At 38.0% G+C, this 23,422-nt stretch overlaps 5 protein-coding genes across 5 annotated transcripts in view; 2 read left to right on the top strand and 3 right to left on the bottom strand.

The window, feature by feature from the left end:
- Nucleotides 1-6,656, bottom strand: part of unc13bb (unc-13 homolog Bb (C. elegans)) — a 73,049-nt gene extending 66,393 nt beyond the window's left edge. Inside the window, exon 1 of the mRNA XM_079448966.1 lies at nt 6,409-6,656. Within this exon, the coding sequence (XP_079305092.1) occupies nt 6,409-6,430 (22 nt within the window). The 5' untranslated portion in view covers nt 6,431-6,656. The remainder of the gene's footprint in view (nt 1-6,408) is intronic.
- A 1,161-nt stretch (nt 6,657-7,817) lies between these two features.
- On the top strand, nt 7,818-11,026 carry stoml2 (stomatin (EPB72)-like 2). Its single transcript, XM_079448507.1, has 10 exons — nt 7,818-8,179; nt 8,885-9,037; nt 9,119-9,218; nt 9,308-9,366; nt 9,444-9,545; nt 9,650-9,784; nt 9,870-10,014; nt 10,167-10,246; nt 10,355-10,483; nt 10,582-11,026. The coding sequence occupies exons 1-10, from the start codon at nt 8,135-8,137 to the stop codon at nt 10,711-10,713; spliced, it is 1,080 nt and encodes a 359-aa protein (XP_079304633.1). The 5' UTR covers nt 7,818-8,134; the 3' UTR covers nt 10,714-11,026.
- On the bottom strand, nt 11,019-15,769 carry pcyox1 (prenylcysteine oxidase 1). Its single transcript, XM_079448505.1, has 7 exons — nt 15,620-15,769; nt 14,836-14,980; nt 14,185-14,391; nt 13,911-14,085; nt 13,608-13,819; nt 13,339-13,491; nt 11,019-12,938 (listed from the first exon to the last, which is right to left on the bottom strand). Exons 1-7 carry the CDS (start codon nt 15,650-15,652, stop codon nt 12,268-12,270), a joined length of 1,596 nt encoding a protein of 531 aa, XP_079304631.1. The 5' UTR covers nt 15,653-15,769; the 3' UTR covers nt 11,019-12,267.
- Nucleotides 15,747-17,405, top strand: fam136a (family with sequence similarity 136 member A). The gene is made up of 3 exons (XM_079448510.1): nt 15,747-16,009; nt 16,350-16,490; nt 16,570-17,405. Exons 1-3 carry the CDS (start codon nt 15,923-15,925, stop codon nt 16,756-16,758), a joined length of 417 nt encoding a protein of 138 aa, XP_079304636.1. The 5' UTR covers nt 15,747-15,922; the 3' UTR covers nt 16,759-17,405.
- Nucleotides 16,863-23,047, bottom strand: gmcl1 (germ cell-less, spermatogenesis associated). Its single transcript, XM_079448506.1, has 15 exons — nt 22,782-23,047; nt 22,296-22,485; nt 22,056-22,179; nt 21,853-21,949; nt 21,676-21,773; nt 20,923-21,035; nt 20,766-20,831; nt 20,589-20,673; nt 20,343-20,433; nt 20,134-20,274; nt 19,119-19,188; nt 18,934-19,009; nt 18,313-18,458; nt 17,951-18,038; nt 16,863-17,866 (listed from the first exon to the last, which is right to left on the bottom strand). Exons 2-15 carry the CDS (start codon nt 22,469-22,471, stop codon nt 17,726-17,728), a joined length of 1,512 nt encoding a protein of 503 aa, XP_079304632.1. The 5' UTR covers nt 22,472-22,485; nt 22,782-23,047; the 3' UTR covers nt 16,863-17,725.
- Nucleotides 23,048-23,422: the final 375 nt, after the last annotated feature.

Below are 23,422 nucleotides of genomic sequence, written 5' to 3'. Positions count from 1 at the left end.
CAACCATCCAATAACTATTATGGGATTGTGCTGTGATTTAGAGGATTTACTTCTGATAGCTGCTTGAGCCTCATGCTGCCTGTAGTGGGATGAATATGCCAGATGGATGCTGGGATTGGATGGTAGGCTGCAAGTCATCACAGTGGATTACGAAAACACATCACCATAAAATCTCTCTGGCTATCAGATGAGATGTATTGCGCATGAGAGCAGAACTCTATTTACCAGAGCCTTGTGGGACATAATGATGTTGTCGGTGACAAAACTAGACCTAAACAGTTTCAACAAATGAAATTTAAACTAATAAGCTATCCCTGTTATTCATAAACATTTACTCAGTCATTTTTAATCAAAGTCATTGAGTGCAGCTGTGACACGTCAGAGGGGACCTGGCCCTCCCGACTGAGGCTGGCATTTTTAATTATTGCAGTTTGGGTTCCTTGCCACAGGGCCGTGTTGGCTTGCTTATCGGGACACTGCTGATTTTAGATTAGTTTAAAGGTTGGGTATATTCTGTTAACATCCCTTTATTAGAATGATCCTGCTTGTTCTACAAACACCATACATTGTACTGTGTTTTATCTTTTTTCTGTGAATTGCTGTTTTTCTATTTTCTTTTCTCCTGTAAAGCTTTGGAACAATAGAAATTGTGAAAAGCGCTATTTGTCGAGTACACGAAATATAATAACTACAGATGGGGGACGGATATAATGCGTATTTGGCGTGATGTCCCGGGGAGAGGGTTCCGAGCTCGGTGGTTCCTCCAAACATGGAGCGCCCGGCCCTTGTCTGGGGTGAGTGCCCCAGGTCCGGTTTGTGACGGAACTCGGGTCAATCCCCCATGTTATGCTGCGGTAAAAATAGGCTGATGGTGAGGATGAGGGATGCTGCAAAAATGTAGAGAGAATGCAGGGAAGACATCTTGTCTATTTGTTGGGGTTTTCTCCCGGGCTATAAGATGATTGGTGAGATTGGTTATAGAAAGCCAGCCGGGTTTATTATCTGAATGGTGAGATTGGTCATACCAAACCAGCTGGGTTAGTTATCTGCACATGCTCCTCGCAAACTTTGTCAATAAAATATCATATAAATGGAATTGAATTAAATATTGAGAAAAGTTTCAAATCCATTTAACAAGACTAGCAATCCTAGAAAGATCCAGAAATCTCTCCACCCACTGGTTTGTGCAAATGAGATCTATCTGAGGTTCTCTACAGCGTGTTTGTCTATTTTCCACATTTCTAGCTGAGTGGAGAGCAAAACTGTGGTTGTGGGCCACTGTGTCAGTGGAAACTCGTTGTCACACATTACCGAGGAGTGGCTAATAATGGAAACCAATGAATTAGCATGTTTAAATTCAAGCCTTTAGAAGATGCTTGGTTTAGATAGAGGTGACTAGACAGGAAGCTTGTCACAGAGTTTCCCATGCAACTTTAGGCCGAAGTCCGTTTACAGATTTTCTACTTGCATAGTAGGGAAAACCAGTACACATCTTGATTAGCATGTCCGAAATATCAGTGAAAAAAAGCAGTAGGCAAGGAATTCAAAGATTATGGGTCATATGATAAAGACAAAGACGGCAGAGGCAGTACGTCCAGAATGTAGTCATATTGCACCCACACATATATACTGTTTTAACAGTATGTACTTCATCTAAATCTGTATGTAGTTTCACAGTATGTGATTCTGGATGCAGGGATTGACTTAGAATTGACTGAATGGACAACATTTAGAACTGGGCATATATTAAGGTGAAGCAGGGAGTACAGACTATAAAGCAGGAAGTGATATCCAAGCATCTGGTGCTCGTTGTCAGCGTGAGTCGTTTACTTTTCGACACTACCGTTAGTGGGAGGAGCCTGATGGATGACTGGACAGTGCAGCAGCAGCAGATGGCCAGAGGATTACATTTACAATCCCCCACTCACTTCAATGTGATGCATCACCTTTAGATACACACTTAGCTCTTTCCGTTTGTATTTAATCTCTCATCCACTGCATTTTTATTCCAGGGTTCATCGCTGAATGTAACGCATTTCAAATGATTTTAGGAGTGACTGGGTTATTTTCTTACATTAGTCAATGTTTCACATTTGTTTTTATATTATAATGTATTGCTTCATTTCTCATATCTTTAAAGTAAAGAAAAAGTTAAGCCTACCCAAATATGAAATTGTATCCATACTAGGTAATTCAACTGCATGCCGTTCTTGGTATATATGACTTCTTTTCTTCAGCCGAACACAATCTTAGTAATTGTAAAAGTATGCTGGCTCTTCCTAGTGCTGTAATACTATTGGATAGACCTCCTTCTGAAGCAGCAAAAAATCACAATAATCCATTATAAAAGTAATCCATACAACTCCAAAGGGTTAATAAACTGCAAAACAATACGATTGTGAGAGTAAACATTTTTATTTATCGATATACAAAAAGTTTATTTTAGCAATTTTCTTCAGCAAGTATTTTGCGATTGTTATTAATGTGTATGTAAACACAACCCTGCACAATAAGATCAAATGGCTTTGCTTCATAAGACATGTATTAACCCCCCCTTGAGTCGTGTGGGTTACTGTCATGAATAGATGCGCTTTTTGGAGCTTCTAAAATAGATATCTGTCAAGTGCGAGGAAGAGCCGTGATATTATTTAAAAATATTCATATCATACACACCTAGGATCATATCAAAATAACCATATACATACACCTAGGATGACATGAAGGTTGCATAAATAATGAATTAAAAGTCATTTTGGAGTGAACGGTTTCTTTAAATTGACTACTGTATCTAAAAGCAGGGCCCACCAATTTTCTGCTTGCATCTACAATACTTTGTTTAGTGAATCCGCCCAGCCTTTTACCTCTATTGCTATGGTTTTGTCTTAAGACTTCAAAGTAAACATCCTCCTTGCACATGTTACACTTATCAGATCGAGGACTGCTGCTGGGTCTCTCCGAAGGATAGGCTGAGATACACAAATCCAGAAGAAATCCACATTCGACAAATTGTAAACACACATTACTCTTACAGTTAACTATACTGAAAGTTAAATATTCTGTAACACTTTTAATAAATAATTCCAAACATTGTGCAGAATCTTAATTCCCACATCAGGAAGTTACAATAAGAAAGTGGATTCAGAGTAATAAAAGCCATCCATGCATGCTTCATTACACAATCCTTGTGTACAAACCAAAGTTTACAAAGCCACCTGTTCGATAACTAAATCTCTTTAATAAACTGAGACCACACCAGATGAGCAATCCAAGTGTCTACAATAAAGATGATCTTTGCAAATATGCACCAATCCAATTATTGTTCAAAGCTAACCGACAAAATCTGTCATACTGAAAGTTATGATTGAACAAAGCAATAAACCACAATTCTGTGAGTCAGAGTCAAGACGTTTAGGTGGATGTCCAAGGCATATCGTCTCTATTTTTCAGGAAGCAAGTGCATGCGACCCTACATGGACGCTCTTTTCTTTGTGTGTCAGTCTTACGTGGGTGCTTGGAGATTGCTCATTTGTGTGTGTAATGACATCGCCATGGAGATGGGCCTTTTGTCTAAAAGCCAATAAATAAAGAAACAAAAGCATGATCCTGATGAAAAGAGCGGGCCGTTGAGTCAGGCAAGCCAATCACGTTAAACGTTCCTCCGGTTAGTGTAAATACAAGCAATGCATTATGGGAACGAGAGTTGCTGATGCTGTTACAGGGATGTACTGTGTATACAAACACAAACTATAGATTCTCTCTTTATCAATATCGAAACCTCTAGATGTATTTCTACACGTATGTGTGTGTGTCTCATACAAGCGATATCCTATGTAATAAAAGCTGTTCTACTGGTTAAATGTTCTTCTACATTTGTGATCACAGTTAAGCATACAAAGAAGAGGAATTTGGAAACTTCGAGACGCGGAAAGGCAAAACAAAAAGCTTTTGTGAACTGTGACCCACCCACAAAGACAAACTTCACTTGCAAATAAAGTCTATATGAGAAAAAGGTGTCATTTGTGAGTTTCCTTATGTCTTGGAAAGATGGAAACATCTTTGCTTTAAAAGCAAACAAAACACTTAACCTCGCAGCCCAGTTCCTGCATAAACACTTTCTTTGTCTCTTTGAATAAGTGACTTCCAATAACTGAGATTCATATGCATTTGTATTTGTGCAAATCTGTTCGCTTCTGTTGATTCTTTTGCTTTAGCTTGCGTGACGTCGGACACTTCACTGAATCAGCATGAGTTCCTGAGGAAAGGAGGTGATCTGATAGTTACGGGCCTGTTTGGTCAAGGTTCTGCTTGTATTTCCCTTTAACAAGGAAGGAAAGACTGCTGAAAAAATCTGCAGTGGCTCCCATAACCGTCTCGCTGCTTACTGACTGTGAACATTGTCACACAATTTTGGAAAACCATGAAATTAAGGTGAACTAAATCTTCGGCCTTTAAATTTTAACTCTTTAAAGTTTCACACCAAAAGACTAAGAAGACATCCATGCATTTTTTTAGTGCTGTTTTTAATGTTTTATTTTCAAAACCTCACAAATGAGTTTCTGAGTTCAAATGAGTTCACAAATCTATGTGTTTTACTCTGTCAAATACCTATTGCACCTATTAGATGATGTGGATAAGAAAAGTATGTCTCTCATCCAGTGTATTTACTTGAAGGGATCCAGTTTCTTTCCTTTTTTACCAGTGTTTTTACTTCGTAAATACTTGACTTCCATACATAATAAAGCATGGCATATATCAAACTTTTTACTTAAACCCCTTTGAAAAATACATGGCAATTTTAACATTAAAAAAGAATATTAAATGTCAAAGGTCATTTATTCAAAGATGTTTTAACTTTAGTAAAAGTAAGAAGGTAGATTTTGTTACGTACCTACGTATTAAAAATGTAAAAAATTATTTTACGAGATAGTGGAGTAAACTATATAGAAGTCATATATAGTATATATATATATATATAAATAAATATATATTTATATGTGTGTGTATATATGTATGTATGTATGTATGTATGTATGTATGCATATATATATATATATTTATATATATATATATATATTTATATCTTTATATATACACACACACTTCCTAATGTAGTGACCAAAGTAAAAACATAATCTTCGATAAATGTGCTTGACTAAAATACTCAAGTACTGATCCAAACACCATGCTCAGCCTTCAAGCAATACTGTATGGACATTAAGCAGACACTTTCACCTCAGACAGCAAAAAGCAAATCAGACATTGCCATTGGAGTAGATTGAGCGAATAGATTAGAAGGAAAGGAAATGGAGATCTGCGACCTGCCAGTGACCAAAGATAAAAGGCCTGTGAAGCTGCATGAGAAGAGACGAGACATGAGGCCTTTGATCTGCTTTCCCTCAACAGGTCCTGATCAGCTGGCAGCATTTACTAAATATTGCATTAAATATGACTAAATATCCAATTTTAACAACACGATATCCTTTTACTTTCTATTAAATATTACAATAAGCTAGGTTTAAAGTATAAAAAGTATAAATGTATAAATAATACATGTTTCATTGTAAATATGAATCTTTTACTATATATTATATTGTGGTGAGAAAATCCGTTTTTCTCAGTGTCTTATACCAATAGGCCTACTTATATCTAGAGATGGCCGATGACCATTATATTATCAATATACAAAAATACAATACACATATTATTTAATGCAGTTTGCCAATAGCAAGTGAGATGTAAATAGAAAACATACAGAATTACAAAAACAATTCGTTACTTATTATTCATGATTACAATAATACTGAATTCATGATTCACTAAAGAACATTAGAAAGCTTTTGACCAAAAAGCTTTTAATATGCCAAATAGGCACAGTATTAAGAAAATAAGATGATTTCTCAGTCTGGCTAAATGATCGTTTTATAACCAATATATTTTATAAATATGCCGTGTGTCATGTTGTATAATCTACAAAAATACCGATTTTCAGTAATCCCAAGATTTGTATTTCAACCAACAGCAAGCCCAATCTTTCAGGTATTTCCAAAAATCTAATTTATTATTTTTCCTTTTTTACAGTTTCAATAAGTCGTTTTCTGTCCATCAGAGCGTGTTTTTATTTTCTTTAACTTTAATGTCGGGTTGTTTGAGCCGCAGAGCGTCATTACATCACGACGACAAACAGCTGGTTCACTCCAGAACAGTCATATTATATCATATTTAAACCTCCAAGTTCTTGCGTTTCTAATGATGCACGACATAAAAAACACTTAAAACCAACAGTTTGACAAAACATTTGTAGCTTATGAACGGTCGTCTAACTTTTTAAAGAAAAAAACGTCAAATCACTGCAAGACAGGTGCAAAGACAGTTTTTAAGTCACAAAACACATCTGAACGTGGCACGTACCTCTCACGCAAAGGAGAGACATGGCAACCGAAGTTTTCCTCTCCGTTAAATCCTGCGTTCATATGGATCTCAGCTGTGAAGCGTCCCGTCCGGTGACATCTCAAACGTTGACGCAAGTTAGTTCACTCCGCGTGAGCGCACTACTGAGGGTAGAGGAACCAACTGAAGACTATATATCCCACAGGTGACGCGTCCTGGTTTCAAATGTCCCATCGCCATCGTTAAACTGGATGTGTAAAACTCACCGCAAGAGGGGCGTGGTTTGGCAGGGTATTTAATTACGTCAAATTTGCCACTGACCAAGAAGGCGGGATGTGTTGGACTGTGGACCAATGGAAGAGATCGGGGGTGTGGTCTATGGCTGGGCAAACAGAGAAAAGGAACAGGTGTAACGCTGATAAGTTCACAGAAGCGCAACACAAAACTGAGATACATTTTCTTTTCAGCATTTTGTTGGAAGACATTTCGCTTTTAGTGTTTAATTGACTTTTAGTGGCCAAATTAACCTCTTAAATATAACATCATAATTAATCATGTAAACTTTTTATTTAGCTCATTTAACACCACATTTAACGTCATATGTGCGTTGAATAGTCTGTAAAGGGGGCGTCATTGTGGAAACTGATGATAAGTAAAAAACAGACATGAGAACATGTAGGGTACCCCTTTGTGCTAAAACAATTCTGTCTGTTTTTGTTTGTTGATAAATGTTGTCACGTGTCTTTTCCCGAAATAAGACAACATAATACAGATGTTTATAATTTCTAACATATTCCGCAACTATTCCAATTTACCTTTCGCGTATTTTTCGATATCGCCATCTTGTGGTCGGTCAAGTTCAAGTTTATTTATCACAAACACACGTCATGCGCTGAAATGCTTTTCGACTGTCCGAATAGAGGAGAGGGAGATGGGAGGAAGGAAGTTAAACAATATAAAACGATATATGTGACCCTGGATCACAAAACCAGTCTTAAGTAGCACGGGGAAATCTTTAGTTAAAGCCAAAAATACATTGTGTGGGTCAAAATTATAGATTTTTCTTTTATGCCAAAAATCATTAGGATATTAAGTAAAGATCATGTTCCATAAATATATTTTGGACATTTTCAACCCAAAATATATAAAAACATTATTTTTGTGAGCGGATGGCCTGCTACTGTGCCTCGGATTAACAACTTCAAATGCGATTTTCTCAATATTTAAATTTTTTGCACCCTTCCAGAGTTTTACACTCTTGTATCTCCACCAGATATTGTCCCATCTTAACAACCCATATATCAATAAAAGCTTCACTATTCAGCTTTCAGTTGATGTAAAAATCTCCATTTCGAAAAATTGACCCATAAGACTGGTTTTGTTGTCCAGGGTCACATATAAATATAAATAGTGTAGGGGCGCTGGGAAGTGTCCGTGCAAAGTGCAGCTGCTGTGCATGCATGAATATATATATATATCTGTATAACACAATTTGTTCAAATTGTAAAAAGTCTAAATCTAAAAAAAATCTAATTTGTGCGCTTTGTATACTGCGTGTGGCCCGGAACGTCACATTTACAGGATTGGTTTCCCTGAAAGACCCGGATGTGTTTCATTGACGCACGCGTGTGGTTCTGTAACTTTGATTTCCGCAGCTGTAAAAGGGTCACGTTTGTAGGAGAAGCCTGTAAAGAGTTCATTCGTTTCTTGAAAACGATCTCTGCAACTGTTATCATAAAGGTTAAATATGCTCAGGACAGTGGTGTGCCGGGCAGGGAGCGGCCTTTTAAAGGTAACACATTTGTGTAACTGTTATAAATGTCTCTTCTGTGTTTGACACTTCAAGTCAATTTTACATTCTTCTTGAGCTTCTCTTGAAATCGGCATTATTTTCCATACAATGATATACATTTTATTTTTAATATTTGTGCGTTTTAGAGATACATTTCATTTTAATATCAACAATTCACTTAGACGTCTGATGCAACATAATCTACCTGTGTGACATCAGCATATTGTCGAAAACTACTGAGAGTATAGAAAGTAATTCACTATATGGATATCACTTAATTTAATATCCTTACAATGACAAATTTTATTGTCTGGACAGCAAAGAACAAATGTTGCCACAAGCATTAACGATTTATATTAATTTGATATAATTAAAATTTTTGTGATTGGATATTTGACAATTGACATTTTCACGAGTGTAGAAATTTGGATATGCTGTTGTAAGATTGTTCTCAATATGAAAACACAAATGAATTTTAGTCAACAATGTTTAGAAAATACAATTTAAACATATTTTCAGTATGTACTTTTGACTTAACATTATTAATTAATTGCCTTTAAATAGTAAAAAAAGATTATTTAATTCACCAAAATTATATTTATATAAGAATCATGTAAATGAAGTGAAATTGCCTCTCTCATTTACTGTACATTATCCCTTTCATGTACTGTATATATTGTAATATTCTGTATCTCCTGCACACAGCATTCACGACAAACTGTGCCGGTGGTGTGGGGCACTAGAGCCCAGCAGCGATGGGCTTCCAGCCTCCCAATGAACACAGTGATTCTATTCGTACCCCAGCAGGAAGCATGGGTGGTGGAGAGAATGGGCCGCTTCCACCGAATCCTGGAACCAGTGAGTTCCTCAATCCCAAAACAGCATCAATTTGGTTTTCCTTTGTTTTTCCAGCCCGTAACATTGTTTTAACTTCTGCAGGGTCTTAACTTCTTAATCCCAATCCTGGACAGAGTTAAATATGTTCAAAGCCTCAAAGAGATAGTGATTGATGTTCCAGAACAGTCAGCTGTTTCCCTTGGTAGGTAACAGATGTTGGCATCTGTTTCACTTCTCTTTTACTATAATTAAATGGATTATTGAAATCAATCTGATATGTGTTGCCTTTAGACAATGTGACACTGCAGATAGATGGAGTTCTGTATCTCAGGATACTTGACCCTTTTAAGGTAAATTATAACAGTATTCAGTAACTCTGTGTTTTTGCAGACCTTGTTTTCTAAACTGCGATTATTTTCTTCTGAAGGCCAGCTATGGAGTGGAAGACCCTGAGTATGCCGTCACTCAGCTGGCACAGACAACCATGAGATCAGAGCTAGGAAAACTCACCCTTGACAAAGTCTTTAGGGTATAAACTGTGTCTAATACTAAAATAGTTTGACCCTTAAACTGTTTGTCTCGTACTATATCTCTTGCAGCAAACATACATTTAGTTTCATTATCTCCCAACAGGAGCGAGAGTCCTTGAATTCCAATATGGTCCATTCTATAAACCAGGCATCAGATGATTGGGGCATTCGATGTCTTCGATATGAGATCAAAGACATTCACGTACCCCCACGGGTTAAAGAGTCTATGCAAATGCAGGTCAGAAAATGATTCTCGTAAACCGGCATGATTAATCACACATTAATCATAGGACTGATATGATGTACTGTGAATTACATTTCAGGTTGAGGCAGAGAGGAAAAAGAGAGCTACTGTTCTGGAGTCAGAGGGAACCAGGGAAGCGGCCATTAATGTGGCGGAGGGTCGTAAACAAGCTCAGATTCTGGCGTCGGAGGGAGAGAAGGCTGAACAGATAAATAAAGCAGCTGGTGGGTTTATTTTTAAGATCTGGCAATAAGAATAACATTAGTAGATTAGAATATTGTTGTTCAGCATTAAAGTCTGAAAATCTTTCAACTGTTTTAAAAAAAGAAGTCCCCTGGCATGTTAATCTCTCTATAATGTTTATTGTGCAATACAGGTGAAGCAAATGCTGTTTTGGCCAAAGCTGAAGCAAAAGCCAAAGCCATCAGAGTGCTGTCAGAATCGCTCACTCGGCAGGTAGATCATAACTGTATTAATAGTATGCAAATTCACACGTGTGAATGAATATGGTTGTACTGTTTCACAATACAAAGGAATCTAAATAACATATAACTTTGTTTACAGAATGGAAACGCCGCAGCATCTTTAACTGTGGCTGAACAGTACGTGTCCGCTTTCTCCAACCTGGCCAAGGAGTCCAACACAATCCTTCTGCCCACTAATACAGGAGATATCGGCAGCATGGTCACTCAGGTCTGACTTGAGCTCAATAATGACAATCATTCTCAAAATGTGGTATGTTATCTGTCAGCAGTTTAATTCTGTAACTCATTTTGGGCCAATCTTTACAGGCCATGGCTATTTACGGAAGTTTAGCCAAGACACAAGCTTCAAGCATAACAGAGAAGACGACCCCTGAGACGACAGAGGTGCTGTTGGACGGGGACAGCGCTTACGAAAATGAATCTGGACACAAATTTTGATTTATGACCAAACGCTAGCAAAGTAATTCTGGCATATGAGAAAAACTGTTAATACTTGACAGGTTTTGGTTGTAGAGAAAAAGTGAAAAGAATTTTCTGTGTTTGAGTGATGCTGTGTTCCTCTTTTGTTTATCACTGTTATAATAAATTTGGGCTGTTTTGTTTCTCCTTATGATAATGTCTGAAAGAGTACTTATAATGACCATGTACATTTTAAAAGTGAATAAAATTTCTCTTTAAAGTATTAAAGTTAAGTTAGCAAATCCAGCAGGAAAACAGCTTTATAGTAACTGGAAATAATGTTTGAGATTGATATTTATTTATCAGTTGCACTTATAAAAGTTTAATATCACATTAAAATAATAATAATAAAGACAGTGTAGACAACATTACCAGAAAATCAAACAAGTCAAACACTTTAGATAAGTACAGTACAATGACACTGTATAATAACATTGAGATTCAAGGTGCTTTAAAACACATTTTGCCAACAGAATATTATTTAAAAAAACAACACCACCAAGCCATCCATTTGGTATTTGAAAAATCTCCATCAACATTTAACTTAACATTCTTGTTCAAATTTAAAAGGTGAAAGGTAAACAAATAAGTGCAGTTTGCATGGGCAATAGAAGATTGTCCATCAGTAGTAGTAATATGTGCACGGGTATTAGTGAGTGAAGCTCATTTATAAAATATTGGTTTAATAAGAGACTTCTTAAAGAGTTAACGTTACCCAACCATGCTCTTTAAAGTCTTTTCCTGTCATTCAAGCTCCGTCACAATTTACAAACTGTATCGAGGCCTCTTTAAGGCAATAAAAGGTAATAAAATATTAAATGTAAGAAGTTGTAAACATTGTGTGTAAACATACTCATCACATCTGCTAAACACAGTACCAGACTTTTAATGACACACAGAATTATTATATGGGCAAATATACTAACAGAACCTCTGTGATGGTAATGATAAAATAATGTAATGCTTGCTTCTTTATTGGCTTTTGTCTAGGATACACGCAGAAGGTAAAAAATAGTTGGTAACACTTCATAATAAGGTTAGTTAATGCATTAGACAATACTGCTAAAACTTTCATTAATCTTGGTTCATGTTCATTTCAGCATTTATTAAAACATTTTTAAAATCAAACGCTGTAACTGTTAAATTTGTTTATGCACCATGAACTAACATGAATAACTGTATTGACATTAACTAATGATTATTAAATGCTGAGAAAACGAAATTGTTAAAATACCAATATAACCTTATTGTAAAGTGTTGTAAAGACTTTACCTTTTAAATAATCAAGTCATAAATCAAAAGTCATCATGTATTCCAACCATGAGCTTTTCATTGGCAGATCATGGAGTAAATTAACAAATTAATAACAAAGAACTTTTCTAGTGACAGTAAAAACTCAGTATCTGTATAAATTAATACAAAAATGCTGACAAATCCACAAGCGTATAGCCCTCCCCAATAACTGTTGTCATTTCAATTACACAACACAAATCTGTCTCTCATAAATTTCCTTTTTGCTATAAATCCTTTGCTTCAAAGTTCACTTCTAAGCTTGATGTGCAAATCCTCTTGGTCGATTTTGTCCGTCTGCTGATACCAGCGGTGATGGGCGAGCAGGGCCAAATTCCGAGCGGAGACGGCGCTCATCTCCATGGCGCTGGCCGCCCGCTCCATAGCGTTGAGATAGTACAGGTGGTTGTGAAGGATGAACGGAGGGGTTCCGCGCTGCGGTGGGGTGTAGGAGGGGTACGCGAGCCAGCGCTTCTCCACCACAGAGTCCCAGGAGAGGAACACTTTCTTTAGTTCCTCCTGAGACACTGAAACAGAGGAGAAAATCTTCCAGACTTTTTTCTGGCTGGCCGGAGGGCGGGAGTAGCCCTTGGGGATCTGAACCGGGTCTATAGAGTGCAAGCTCTGGATGACGGAGGCTTTGTTATCCGTTGTGAAAATGTCAGAAACGACGAAGTCTTCGGGCTTGTATGTGACGCCCAGATAGGACACGTTCAGCACGCCGTGGACCAGAGTGGTCACCGTTATGTGGAACTGGCCGGGGAAATTGGATGGGATGGGCGGGGAAAAGCCTGAGAAGTTGAGGTCGGATAAGCCCTGGTGGAGGGGGGTGGCGACTATAATTATGTTGTACGTGGACTGGGCGGCACCAGATTCGCTGACGTAATTCACTTCGTATAAGTTTGCAGATGAACCTTAACGGCAACAATAAGAAGCATGAATACAATTGTGGCGACATGTGTTTAACAAGTTCAACAAGACAACTCAAATGTCAAGTGAAAAGCGCTATATAAATGTAATGAATTATTATCATTAATTTTATTTTGTAATACGATGCAAAGATAATATCCTACACAGTGTTGTGTTATAAACTTACAAACATTTACAAAAAATTTAATTTGGAGGATTTACGATTGACCCTTGACCATCAAAGGCTTGTGAAAAAGGTCCTTTGAATTCTCTTTGGAGTTCCAATTTCAGGTTTTAAAACAAAATGTCACATCCATAACTTTTGAATTGCCCAAAAACAGAAAAAGCTAGAACTCAAAAGCACATAAGTACTTTTACCATACAGTATATATTAAATGACTATACCGGATTTGGATGGTCTCGTCTTCATAGAAATGGTTGTCACCCGTGCTTGTACAAGTACAGCTTTGCTGTGGTTCAGAAGCCCAGAACAAACCTTTTTGTTTCCTCCGTCCACTGCCCACAACCCTGGGTCCATTGATGATATTGCTACGGCTCCTGCGAGAGATGTACACCATATTTACAAAATACTTGGGGTACGTATCATCAAACATTTTGAGAAACCAATGACATTTGTTATGAACACACCAATATCCTTCATAATGCAGTCATACCAACAAAACCGTGGAGTCGGACAGTCTGGCCGTAGTTAAATCGCGTGATGGGCATTATGATATCATTGAGAAAGACCTGCGAGAATCCTTCAGCCAGCATGGTCTCCTCCAACGTCCGATTGACCAGAGCGACGTAATCTTCTCCACCCATAGCGTGCAAAAGTTTCCCCAAACTGGAGAAGGAGTAGCCAAACTGCTGGTACTGATATATCCTACGGAGAAAAAAGAAATGGGTTTAGATGAGCTGTAAGTCATGTTCTGGGATCAACAATTACAACTGTAAAATAAAAAAACATCACTGACCTCATGAACTTCTCCAGAACGCCCTCCATCCATATAGGCATCCGAATGAAGTTCAATCCATATCTCCACAGCATTCGTATGAAATTCACTATGTACCAGTCACTTTCTTCATAGATCAGTTCCTTGCCGTCGAATATTGCCAGTTTGGAAGGCATATCAGATTGTGGAGACAGTCCTAGTGAATGGATAAGAACAGTCAAAAGCTCTGCAAGATCAGAGGAATCCAGTTGAGCATTTCGAACAAGAGCTTAAAAGAAGCGAACTGAATGCTAACCGAGTCTGTCCACAAAGTGCTTCATGTGCAGGTTGAGCGGGTGAATACAGCATCCTCCAGTCTCGTACTCGTGTCCTCCGATGTTCTCAGTTGCCAGACGACCTCCTACGGTGTCCGACTCGAACACGTCGATCTTTACCGATGGACCAAATTCTTGTCTCAGGAAATATGCAGCCGCCGAGCCTCCAATACCTCCTCCAACTATTGCTGTAGGACGAAAAGACATTCACATGTTAAAAGAATGTTCAACATTTCACACAAGATATGCTCTACTGGCAAAAAATTGTGTAAAAAAACAATTACCCTTGCAGTAAAGCAGTTACAACTAGGGATGCATATGCACTAGGATCTTTTGGCCGATACAGATTGGGACAGACAACTATTGGCTGATTCCGATACTGTTACTATTGAATTTGACAGTGTTTAAATAAGCAAACAACATTGTCCCCGATTGACTTTCATTGTATGAACACAAATTACGGAGACATTTATCAAAATATCTTCTTTTGCGTTTCACTGACAGAAAGAGTTATATACAAATTGTGAGCGACACAAGGTGCATAAATAATGACATATTTTCGTCGTTGAATTTAGTTTTATCCAACTGAATCAAAATGTATAATCTTTGACTTAATACAAACTTTAACATACCAATTTTCTTCGGAGGATCTTTCTCATCTGAAGCAGTGGCCAGACCCCTCAGTCCAACTTGACAAAGCCCGAGAAATAAAAGAGTTTTCCAACACAGGACTCTCAAAGCCATACTGGAAAATGAGTTATTCACAAACGCTGACACCTGTTTAAAAGTAGAAGTAAATTAAGAAAGCAAATAGTTATGAACATAAGTTATAAACATATTTGTTAAGCCCTGCTCATCTTAATACCCATTTCCTTAATATAACTTGCTATCTCAAATAGCAATTGAACTTTGGCAGGAGTGGGATGTTAACTAATGTTAACTCTGTTATCTATTATATGCATGTGAAATCACATGCTTTACATAACTTATCGTGTACCTTAATCTCTAAAATGCATTACAAAAATATTACAGTAAATAGCATTTATGTTGAGTAAAGGGCGCGCGTCCTTGCGTTCAGTTACACCTGCCATGCGCATCATGCGCATCATGCGCAACTTGCGCAAGTGTGTTCAAGTCATTGCATCAATATTCAAATTAGTTTCGCTGTTGTTACGAAGGCAAGCACGAATAAATCAAAATCACAATGACGAACTTTTATTATTTTGCATTGTTATACACCGTTCCCGTGAAGCGCCGATAGTCATTATAACGCAAAGTACGGCAAAGGTCGACGCAAAACAAATAGTTGATATTACTTTACCACCACATTAATTTAACTCTTATGCAGATGTTTTTTTTCCACGCACGTCGTGTTTAAATTGCGCAGCTGTCAAATGTTTAGCAAAATGAAAATACCTCGTTACAGGTAGAAGTAAATACTCCGATCATGTCCAATAAAAGTATCGCATGTAAACAAACATTCGATCCGGCGGCCGCAGATTCGTCCCAGCAATACAAAACCGGAAACGGGACGCACGCAAGAGCGGAAGTAGCGTGCTTCACGCTGGAGTGACAGTAAGAGGTGACCTTACTGTTAAAAATCAAACAGTTCTGTTATTCAAGCAGTGATTATTAAGGTTTTAGTAATGATGTTGTAGGGTGGCCGGTTGATATAAAAACCTATATAAGTGATAAAAAGCAGGTCATCTGAGATCAGTAATGGCAGAGTCACAGCAGGCTCGAGTGCAGAAGGCAGTGGAGGAGATGGTTCAGAGTCTGGAAAGAGATCACATCCGTAAAATGCAGGTAATCTTGATTTTCCTCATAAAAAATGACCACATTTGTGTTTTACAGGGGCATCCTTGCTGTTCATTGACCCATGTTTGATCATAATATTATTATAATGACGTAATGTGTAGCTGGCATCACGTTTTTGGTGTTATGACTGTTATTAAACATAACTTTGTGTACAATTTGTATTATTCAGCCAAAAAAGCAATCATGAAAAACGCATGTGCTGTATTCACACTGTACATGTGACGTGACTGTATAAAGTTTCAGTGTCACAATGCAGGACATTATTTAAAAATGTTTGTGAATATTACGTAACCCCTCAGAACACTGTCATTTCTCTATATATTATTAGGGACGCATGTTTCGCTGCAGTGCTGAATGCTGCGAGACTCCAGGTTCCTCTATGAATCAGGTGCATCAGTGTATAGAGCGCTGTCATACTCCATTGGCTAAAGCTCAAGGACTGGTCACCAGTGAGCTTGAACAATTTCAAGTAAGTTAACTTTTACCGGGTCACGACACTGTAATGTTTTAATATGTAACACACTAACAAGAGTTATTTTTGCCCACAGGATCGCCTCACAAGGTGTACAATGAACTGTAATGACAAGGCCAAGGACCTGTTCGACTCGGGAGCGAAGGAGCCCGCCGTGCGGGCACTGATGGACAAATGTGTCGGCAGCTGCGTGGACGACCACCTGAACCTGCTGCCTAGTATGACCCACAAACTGAAGGAAAACTTGAACTCTATACCTCACTGAAGGAGCCGAGGCTGTATTCCAATATGGCAAGGCTATACAAAATGGCTGAAATGAACTCATGTCTTTACTGAATGAAAGAGCTTGACCTTGAGAAGGTTATTAAGACTTTCACCTCAGTTTGAGTGAATGGCGTGCGTTTGTTTCTCTGTTGATGTTGTTTGTGGTTTTTGTACAGACAATAAAGAATGTGGTCCGAAGTAAGCTTGCCATTTGTTAATGCTATTAACGATATGCTGCCGTGTGGAATACTTGATTCTGATTGGTCAATTGCATAACCAATGTAACTGACCATTACCCAATAATTTTAATTATTCCTTACGTTACAGTAATTTTATTGTACATCCTTTATATGAGATGTCAAAGACAATGTACATGTGTCAGTGTTGTTTTATTGAACTTGAAAGGACTTCTAACCGATGCTGCTTTGCTCCAAAAGGTTTTACATTTAGCTAAAACACCTCACTGTGTATAAATAACCGTACTGTTACACTGGACATCAGTAGAGGTCACATAAAATGCCCTGCTGGTCAAAACCAAGATTGATGTTTGTACATCGGCATGCATTGACAACAATAACATGTATTTAGCAAGCACCAGAACAATTTTAAACCGTACAAAATTCATAGTATGATGGTACTTTTTCCTTTTTGATAAAAATTGGGAATGCCTGATAAATCAACAACCAGCCTAGATACAAGACAAATGACAAATGAAAACTTTGTACATATAAAACAACTTCCAACAAAATACAAACCATGAAACAGGCGGAAAGAAACTGACACAACAAAGAGCACCTGTGATAAGATTTGGCTGTTGATATACAGCAAATTATTTAAAAGGCACCTGACTATTTACAAATGAATGAAAGAAATAAAAAATATACATGAGAAAGAAGTGAACCAAAACTAAAACCTAAAATAGTAAGTCTCTGTTAATGACTGGGCTGCTGATGTGATGTCGGGTGAGGTCATGAAACACTGCGCGAGCTGCTTTGTGGCTCTGATGCATCACCTCTCCTCTCATTGGCTGGAGATGTGTAGAGGAAGTTACAGCACACATACAGAGGAAAAGACAAGAGCCGACTGTCCAAATTCATCACCACGTACTCCTGAGATTATAAAACAAGAAGCAAGGTCAAAACCTTATGCAGTTCTAAGGTAAATGATTTGACTCTGACCTCATGATAAGATACCTGGTCCTTTTCAAGCGTAACAAGCTGGTAGCCAGTTGATCGGCTGCAAACTAATTTTCCACTGTTGTCAAATGATGCAAGACGCAATCTGAAATGAAGTAAAACATGTGTGATGTGTTGTTCCTTCTGTATTTAAATTAAATGTATATATCAATTTAAATAAAGTATATATACATAATATAATAGTCAAATTAAAAGTTTTACATTTTAATATAAAATCTTCAATAATAATCAACATTAAATTAAATATTACATCAGTTTTAATCACACGTTTAATAATTACAATTGAATTACTTTCTTATCTAAAAATGAACAAGCAGGTAATATGTCTTTGATATAAAAAATAAATTGGTTCTGCTCACCTGTATGCAAGATGCCGACGTGGTTGTAAGCTGACAGCGCCGCCACATGGCTGACTGAGTGTGTTTCTTTTAAAAATAATGAAGCGGTTAGTGTATGTCACCAGCAGGTCAAAACCATAATTAAACCCGGTCCATCGCCAACAGTACTGTAGGAGCGAAAACAAATATGTTTAACGTACAGCACAAAAAGTCAAAATACTTACAAGCCTGTAGTATACGATACAAATATAGTTGTGTCTAAACGTGATGTCCAACTTTAAAAAAATGGACATCTTCCCTTATGATCTTATTATCTCATTGAAGATGCATCTAAACTTTGAATTCATGTTAAATAGTTAAAAGCTCCGCTTTGAATATATTCCCTAAGGGGATAGCTATAAAACAATACTACACCATAGGACAGACAAATATTAAAATAGTTATTTCCTGTGAGCTTTCGTGTTTCTATGCATTTTTGGTCGATTAGAATAAAGCCCACAAGCCCTGACAAGAATCTTGTCTATTTTGTACCATACCCTTCAATTTCTAATAGTTAATTCTAACCAAAGGGGGCATTACAAGCAGATATTGCACAAATATGCCCCACCAGGCCACTTTCGGCCATCACGGAGTCAAACTCACGTCTCCATCTTTGGTCAGTTTTCGGCCGCAGCGCATGCTGTTCAGCTCAAACTCTTCTTTATTGGCTTCTTGGGGCCTATAACAATTCCATATTTATATTATAAAAAATAGTTCCTGTCCAATTTGGTACAAACTTGCATATGCTGATGTTCAGCTGTAGAGGTGTGATAACATGGTTGCCTTACCCATTATCATTATCATGTTCTGTTCTCAGCATGGCAAACCATTGCTGTTTGTACACATTGTTCAGCCACTCTGAAGAAAAGAGAAGCACAAAAAACCCAATTTCATAACAACCAAACACAGACAGGTACAAAGCTGTATGTTTGATTAACAAAGTCATCTTATCGCAGTTATATATTCCCTTTTCTTCCCAAATCCGCCTGACTCAAGTTCGCCCACACCTTCACTTTAAAAACATTTAAAAGGATCCTTGGGTTGGAGCGATTTATGGCTTAACATATGAACAATGGCAATGACTTTATAATTGTGAAATAAAAAAAAACTAACCATCACAGTATTCATAAAAATTTTACTTAAGAGGCCGGCATTTTTTTGCCTCAAAATCTGTGATGTCAAATGGTTGCAACCTAAACTTGTTTTCTTTCCCAACAGTGAAGCACACACGTATTCCGTGTATATATATATATAACAGTAAAATACGACACGTAAAACATAAGATCATATATATAAACACACAGGGACAGTAGTTTGCGGTATGTCCTCTTGACACAAGCCAGCCTGCCTGCTATAAAAGAAGAACGCGTTCAGTATCAGTAAGCATCTGTTCAAGGTAAGCGTGCATTAAATCATAGCTTTAAACTACCGCCTTTAAGACATCAGCATCCACCATAATCATATACTTTATATATTATGAGAATATACTGATAAACAATAATAAGATGCTTATTATTTGGTTATTTATTCTGTATTAGAGCACACGTGAATTATTAGCCCCGTCAGCTAATGACCGAGAAGACAATAACGTTGATAAATCAAAATCAAAAAGTCAAAATCTGGATAAAATGCATTGTATAATGGCTAGAACATTGTGTATATAATAAATTGGAAATTATTTTGGTTATTAATATGCATGTTTGTATTGTTTCCCTTTAAAAACACAGCCCTTTTCTGTCTTTTTCTGAGCTAATTTTGGCAAGAAAAAGCTGTAACAAGTAAAGCTCCGTTTAAGGGTCATACCAGGAGGCACGATGTTATCCCGTTCCAGCATGCGGGCTGAGGCCAGGTCATTGATGATGTACTGCAGACGGATGTGCCTGAAAACAGGGACACATGTCATCCCGTCATCTGTGTTCAGGAATGGCTCGTCGTCTCCAGACTCTGTTTATCAGAATGAGAGTTAGGGTATGGATTTGTTTATGTGGTTTTTACATATTTGTAAGACTTACCACTTCTCCTTTTACAAAGCCAGGCATCTGCATCAAGCAGAAGCTGTTTAATAGGGCCGTCCCAAGAAGGGTTAAGCTGTAAAAACATCCACTACCGGAGAGAAATAAGACATAGGTTTGCTGCTCTCCATCAGATATGCTCAAATTTATAAATTACATTTGTCCCTACTCTTTGATGTACGAAAAGTGCTAGGCACAGGAGAGCCCCTATGTTTTGGAAAAGAGCTGCCGTATGATGTCACTCACCTTCTTCAGTGCAGTGTAGACGTCCATCTCCACTTGCATAACAAACAGATCAGAGGACTGAATGAGTTGTTCCATAATTTCGACCCTAAAACCAACATATCGAACCACTGAATTTACACATATCAGCACTCAACCTTCGAATGAGGTCAGATATGGATATACATTACGAGATCGTACCCGAGCTCCTTCATGAGGTCCACATTCTGATGAGTCATGAGGTTATTGAGGAGCCACTCTAAACACCTGTAACACACAGCGAGTGCGCATGCAACGATCATTGTAACATATTCATATTTATATATGAATGTTAGAGTTATAAAACAAAACAACTAACTTCTTCATGACGGAGTCCAAGCCATACATAGTGGCTGAGTTATAATAGCTGGTCACAGTTTTGACGTTCACATTCTCCTTCATGGTTTCTCCGCACTGCTGAATGAGTCCATCCTGGCAAATACAACAAAAGAGACAACGGCTTCTTTTAGGATTGCAGAAATGTATATACAAATTCAGTTTTGCTTAAAGATCGGGTGTCATGCCATGTCATGCATTCTGACTTCTTAACACTGTTTAACATGCTGGCTTCTCATGCTTAACATGGTCAACTTGTGAAAAAAACAGTTGGACGCATGACGTAGTATTTGTGTACTTGATACACTTCCCCAGTTTTGTTGGAAATCGGCGCGTACGTGCATTACGTACAAAACACGAAGGGATTAATGTGATGATGTGTTGCTGTAGTTCCATCCCACCACCGATCCCACCTCTGGCAACTCGTTTTTTTTCGGAAATAATATTTGTTTGACATTACATCAAACTCTTCGCAGATACAAGGTATGCAATACTACTGTATAGGCACTAATAATATGAGATTGGCAGAAACTGCCACATTACTCAAATCAGAATAAAAATGTGGATCTTTTGTGCATTCACACCTGGAATAAATAAACAATGAACAACTTTTTCAATGACACCAGTAACTCAAAACCATTGTTTGTGTCATGCCACATTTACACCACTAGATGTCCCTATAAATCCAACTGCTACGTCATTAAGTTCAATGTAACATTAAACATACAGTACTTACAAGCTGAAGCATACAAGCAGCTGCGAGAATATTAACAACCCGGCTTGGTTTGATCAATACGTCATCCCGGTAAAGTGACCCAAAAACCACTTGCAAGGCTACAGAGAAAACAAAGAATATGAATGAATCTTTGGATAGTGGATTCTGACAAGACGAACGCGTCTTATTTTCATTTACCCTCTGTGTCGATGTTCTGATCGGGAATCTCCAGCTGGATAACCATCATGTTTGATTCTTTCCAGGACCCACTGAACATGCTGGAGAAATATCCAGACTGCACGATGACAAGGGAATAAAAAGAGTATATTAAAATAAAGACACGCCAGTCAAAATAAACACGTTTTGTTCTTTATACGACAACACTGAACGGCCGGACCGACCTGACACAGGTAGATCTTGTGTAGGTTCCACTCCTGCCCAAGTGCACAGATTTTGATGTCGCTGTTTTCTCCATTCAGGAAAAGCGTCTGGTAGATGTACTTGGACGTGCTTTTCAATTTCTTCCTATTTGAGTCCCAAAAAAAGAGGAAGGATAAAGACCACGCTTTTGTCTGGAAGATGAAAGAACCCTCACACATCTAACTGTTGTTGTTATCCATGACACATCCAGGTGTTCTCACCTGCGTGGTGTGTCCAGCTGACTGTCCTCTTCTTCCAGCTCGCTGTCACACTCGCAGCGCGAGCTGCGTTTTCTCTTCCTGCACTCGCACCCGTGTCTGCTCCCTGCGCACTGCCTCTCCGCGGTGTCCTCTGGGCCCCGCGGGGTCGACTGGAACCGGCTCCCAAATGAACCCATTATATATATTCAACCTGAACCACCACATCATTACAGCATGAGTCTTCGTCCACACTCATAAACTACAAAAACAGCACTTTCTCTGTTAAACAGGTTAACACACCTCACTTACTTTAAATGTAGTTCACTTAGCCAGTAGTGTACTATTAATACACAACGAACGCTTCCTGCATGTCATTCATTTAATGGTTTGGTAGAGAGATAGTAAGGTTGTGATTTGAAACGATCGGTCTTAACGTTATCCTTCCTCTTTTTTAACAATTATTACAGTAGCTGCAGATTAAAATGGTTTGCATGGGAAGACACTCACCTCGAAACTGGTCAAAACACGCTCCTTCCCTTCAAAACACCGAGCACGCCCCAAATCTGCTCATAAACAGCCGCACAAAGTCATTGTTAGGCTGGGACAAGTTATATATTGGGTGCTGTTACCGCCATTTACTGATGAAGGTTTAATTAATCAAACAGCAAAGCCGATTGATCAATAACAAACACAAGCAACGCGACGCGTCTCCTCCACGTCGCGTTTCTGTGACGCTACGCGGGTGTCACTGCCACCTAGCGCCACGGAGCTACGCTCACAGACAAATTCAACAATGTTTTTTTTGCTTTGCTAACACGGACATTGTATTAAAATACATCATTTATTAATAGTATATGTATATATAATCAATACTACATAGTCATTTGTTACAAAAGCTTGTGTTTCATGGTTAAAAAGAACTTGCAAGTCTACGTCCCTTTATCAACGTAGTAGTGCAGGGGTGGCCAACTAGTCAGAGACTAAGAGCCACTTTTTTTTCTGTGTTACTGCAAAGAGCCACATCATACACATGGGTACACATTAACATCATCTTTTAATCATGTATGCACGCATTCACAGACCTCTGCTCAGCCAGATCTAATGAAAATAACCACACCAACATGATAATATCAGTAATTTTCAACAGT

Source organism: Barbatula barbatula, assembly GCF_947034865.1.
Source record: "Barbatula barbatula genome assembly, chromosome: 24".
Classification (NCBI taxonomy): Eukaryota; Metazoa; Chordata; class Actinopteri; order Cypriniformes; family Nemacheilidae; genus Barbatula; species Barbatula barbatula.
The sequence above is the reverse complement of the archived record's forward strand: the minus strand, read 5'-3'. Positions and strand labels throughout refer to the sequence as shown.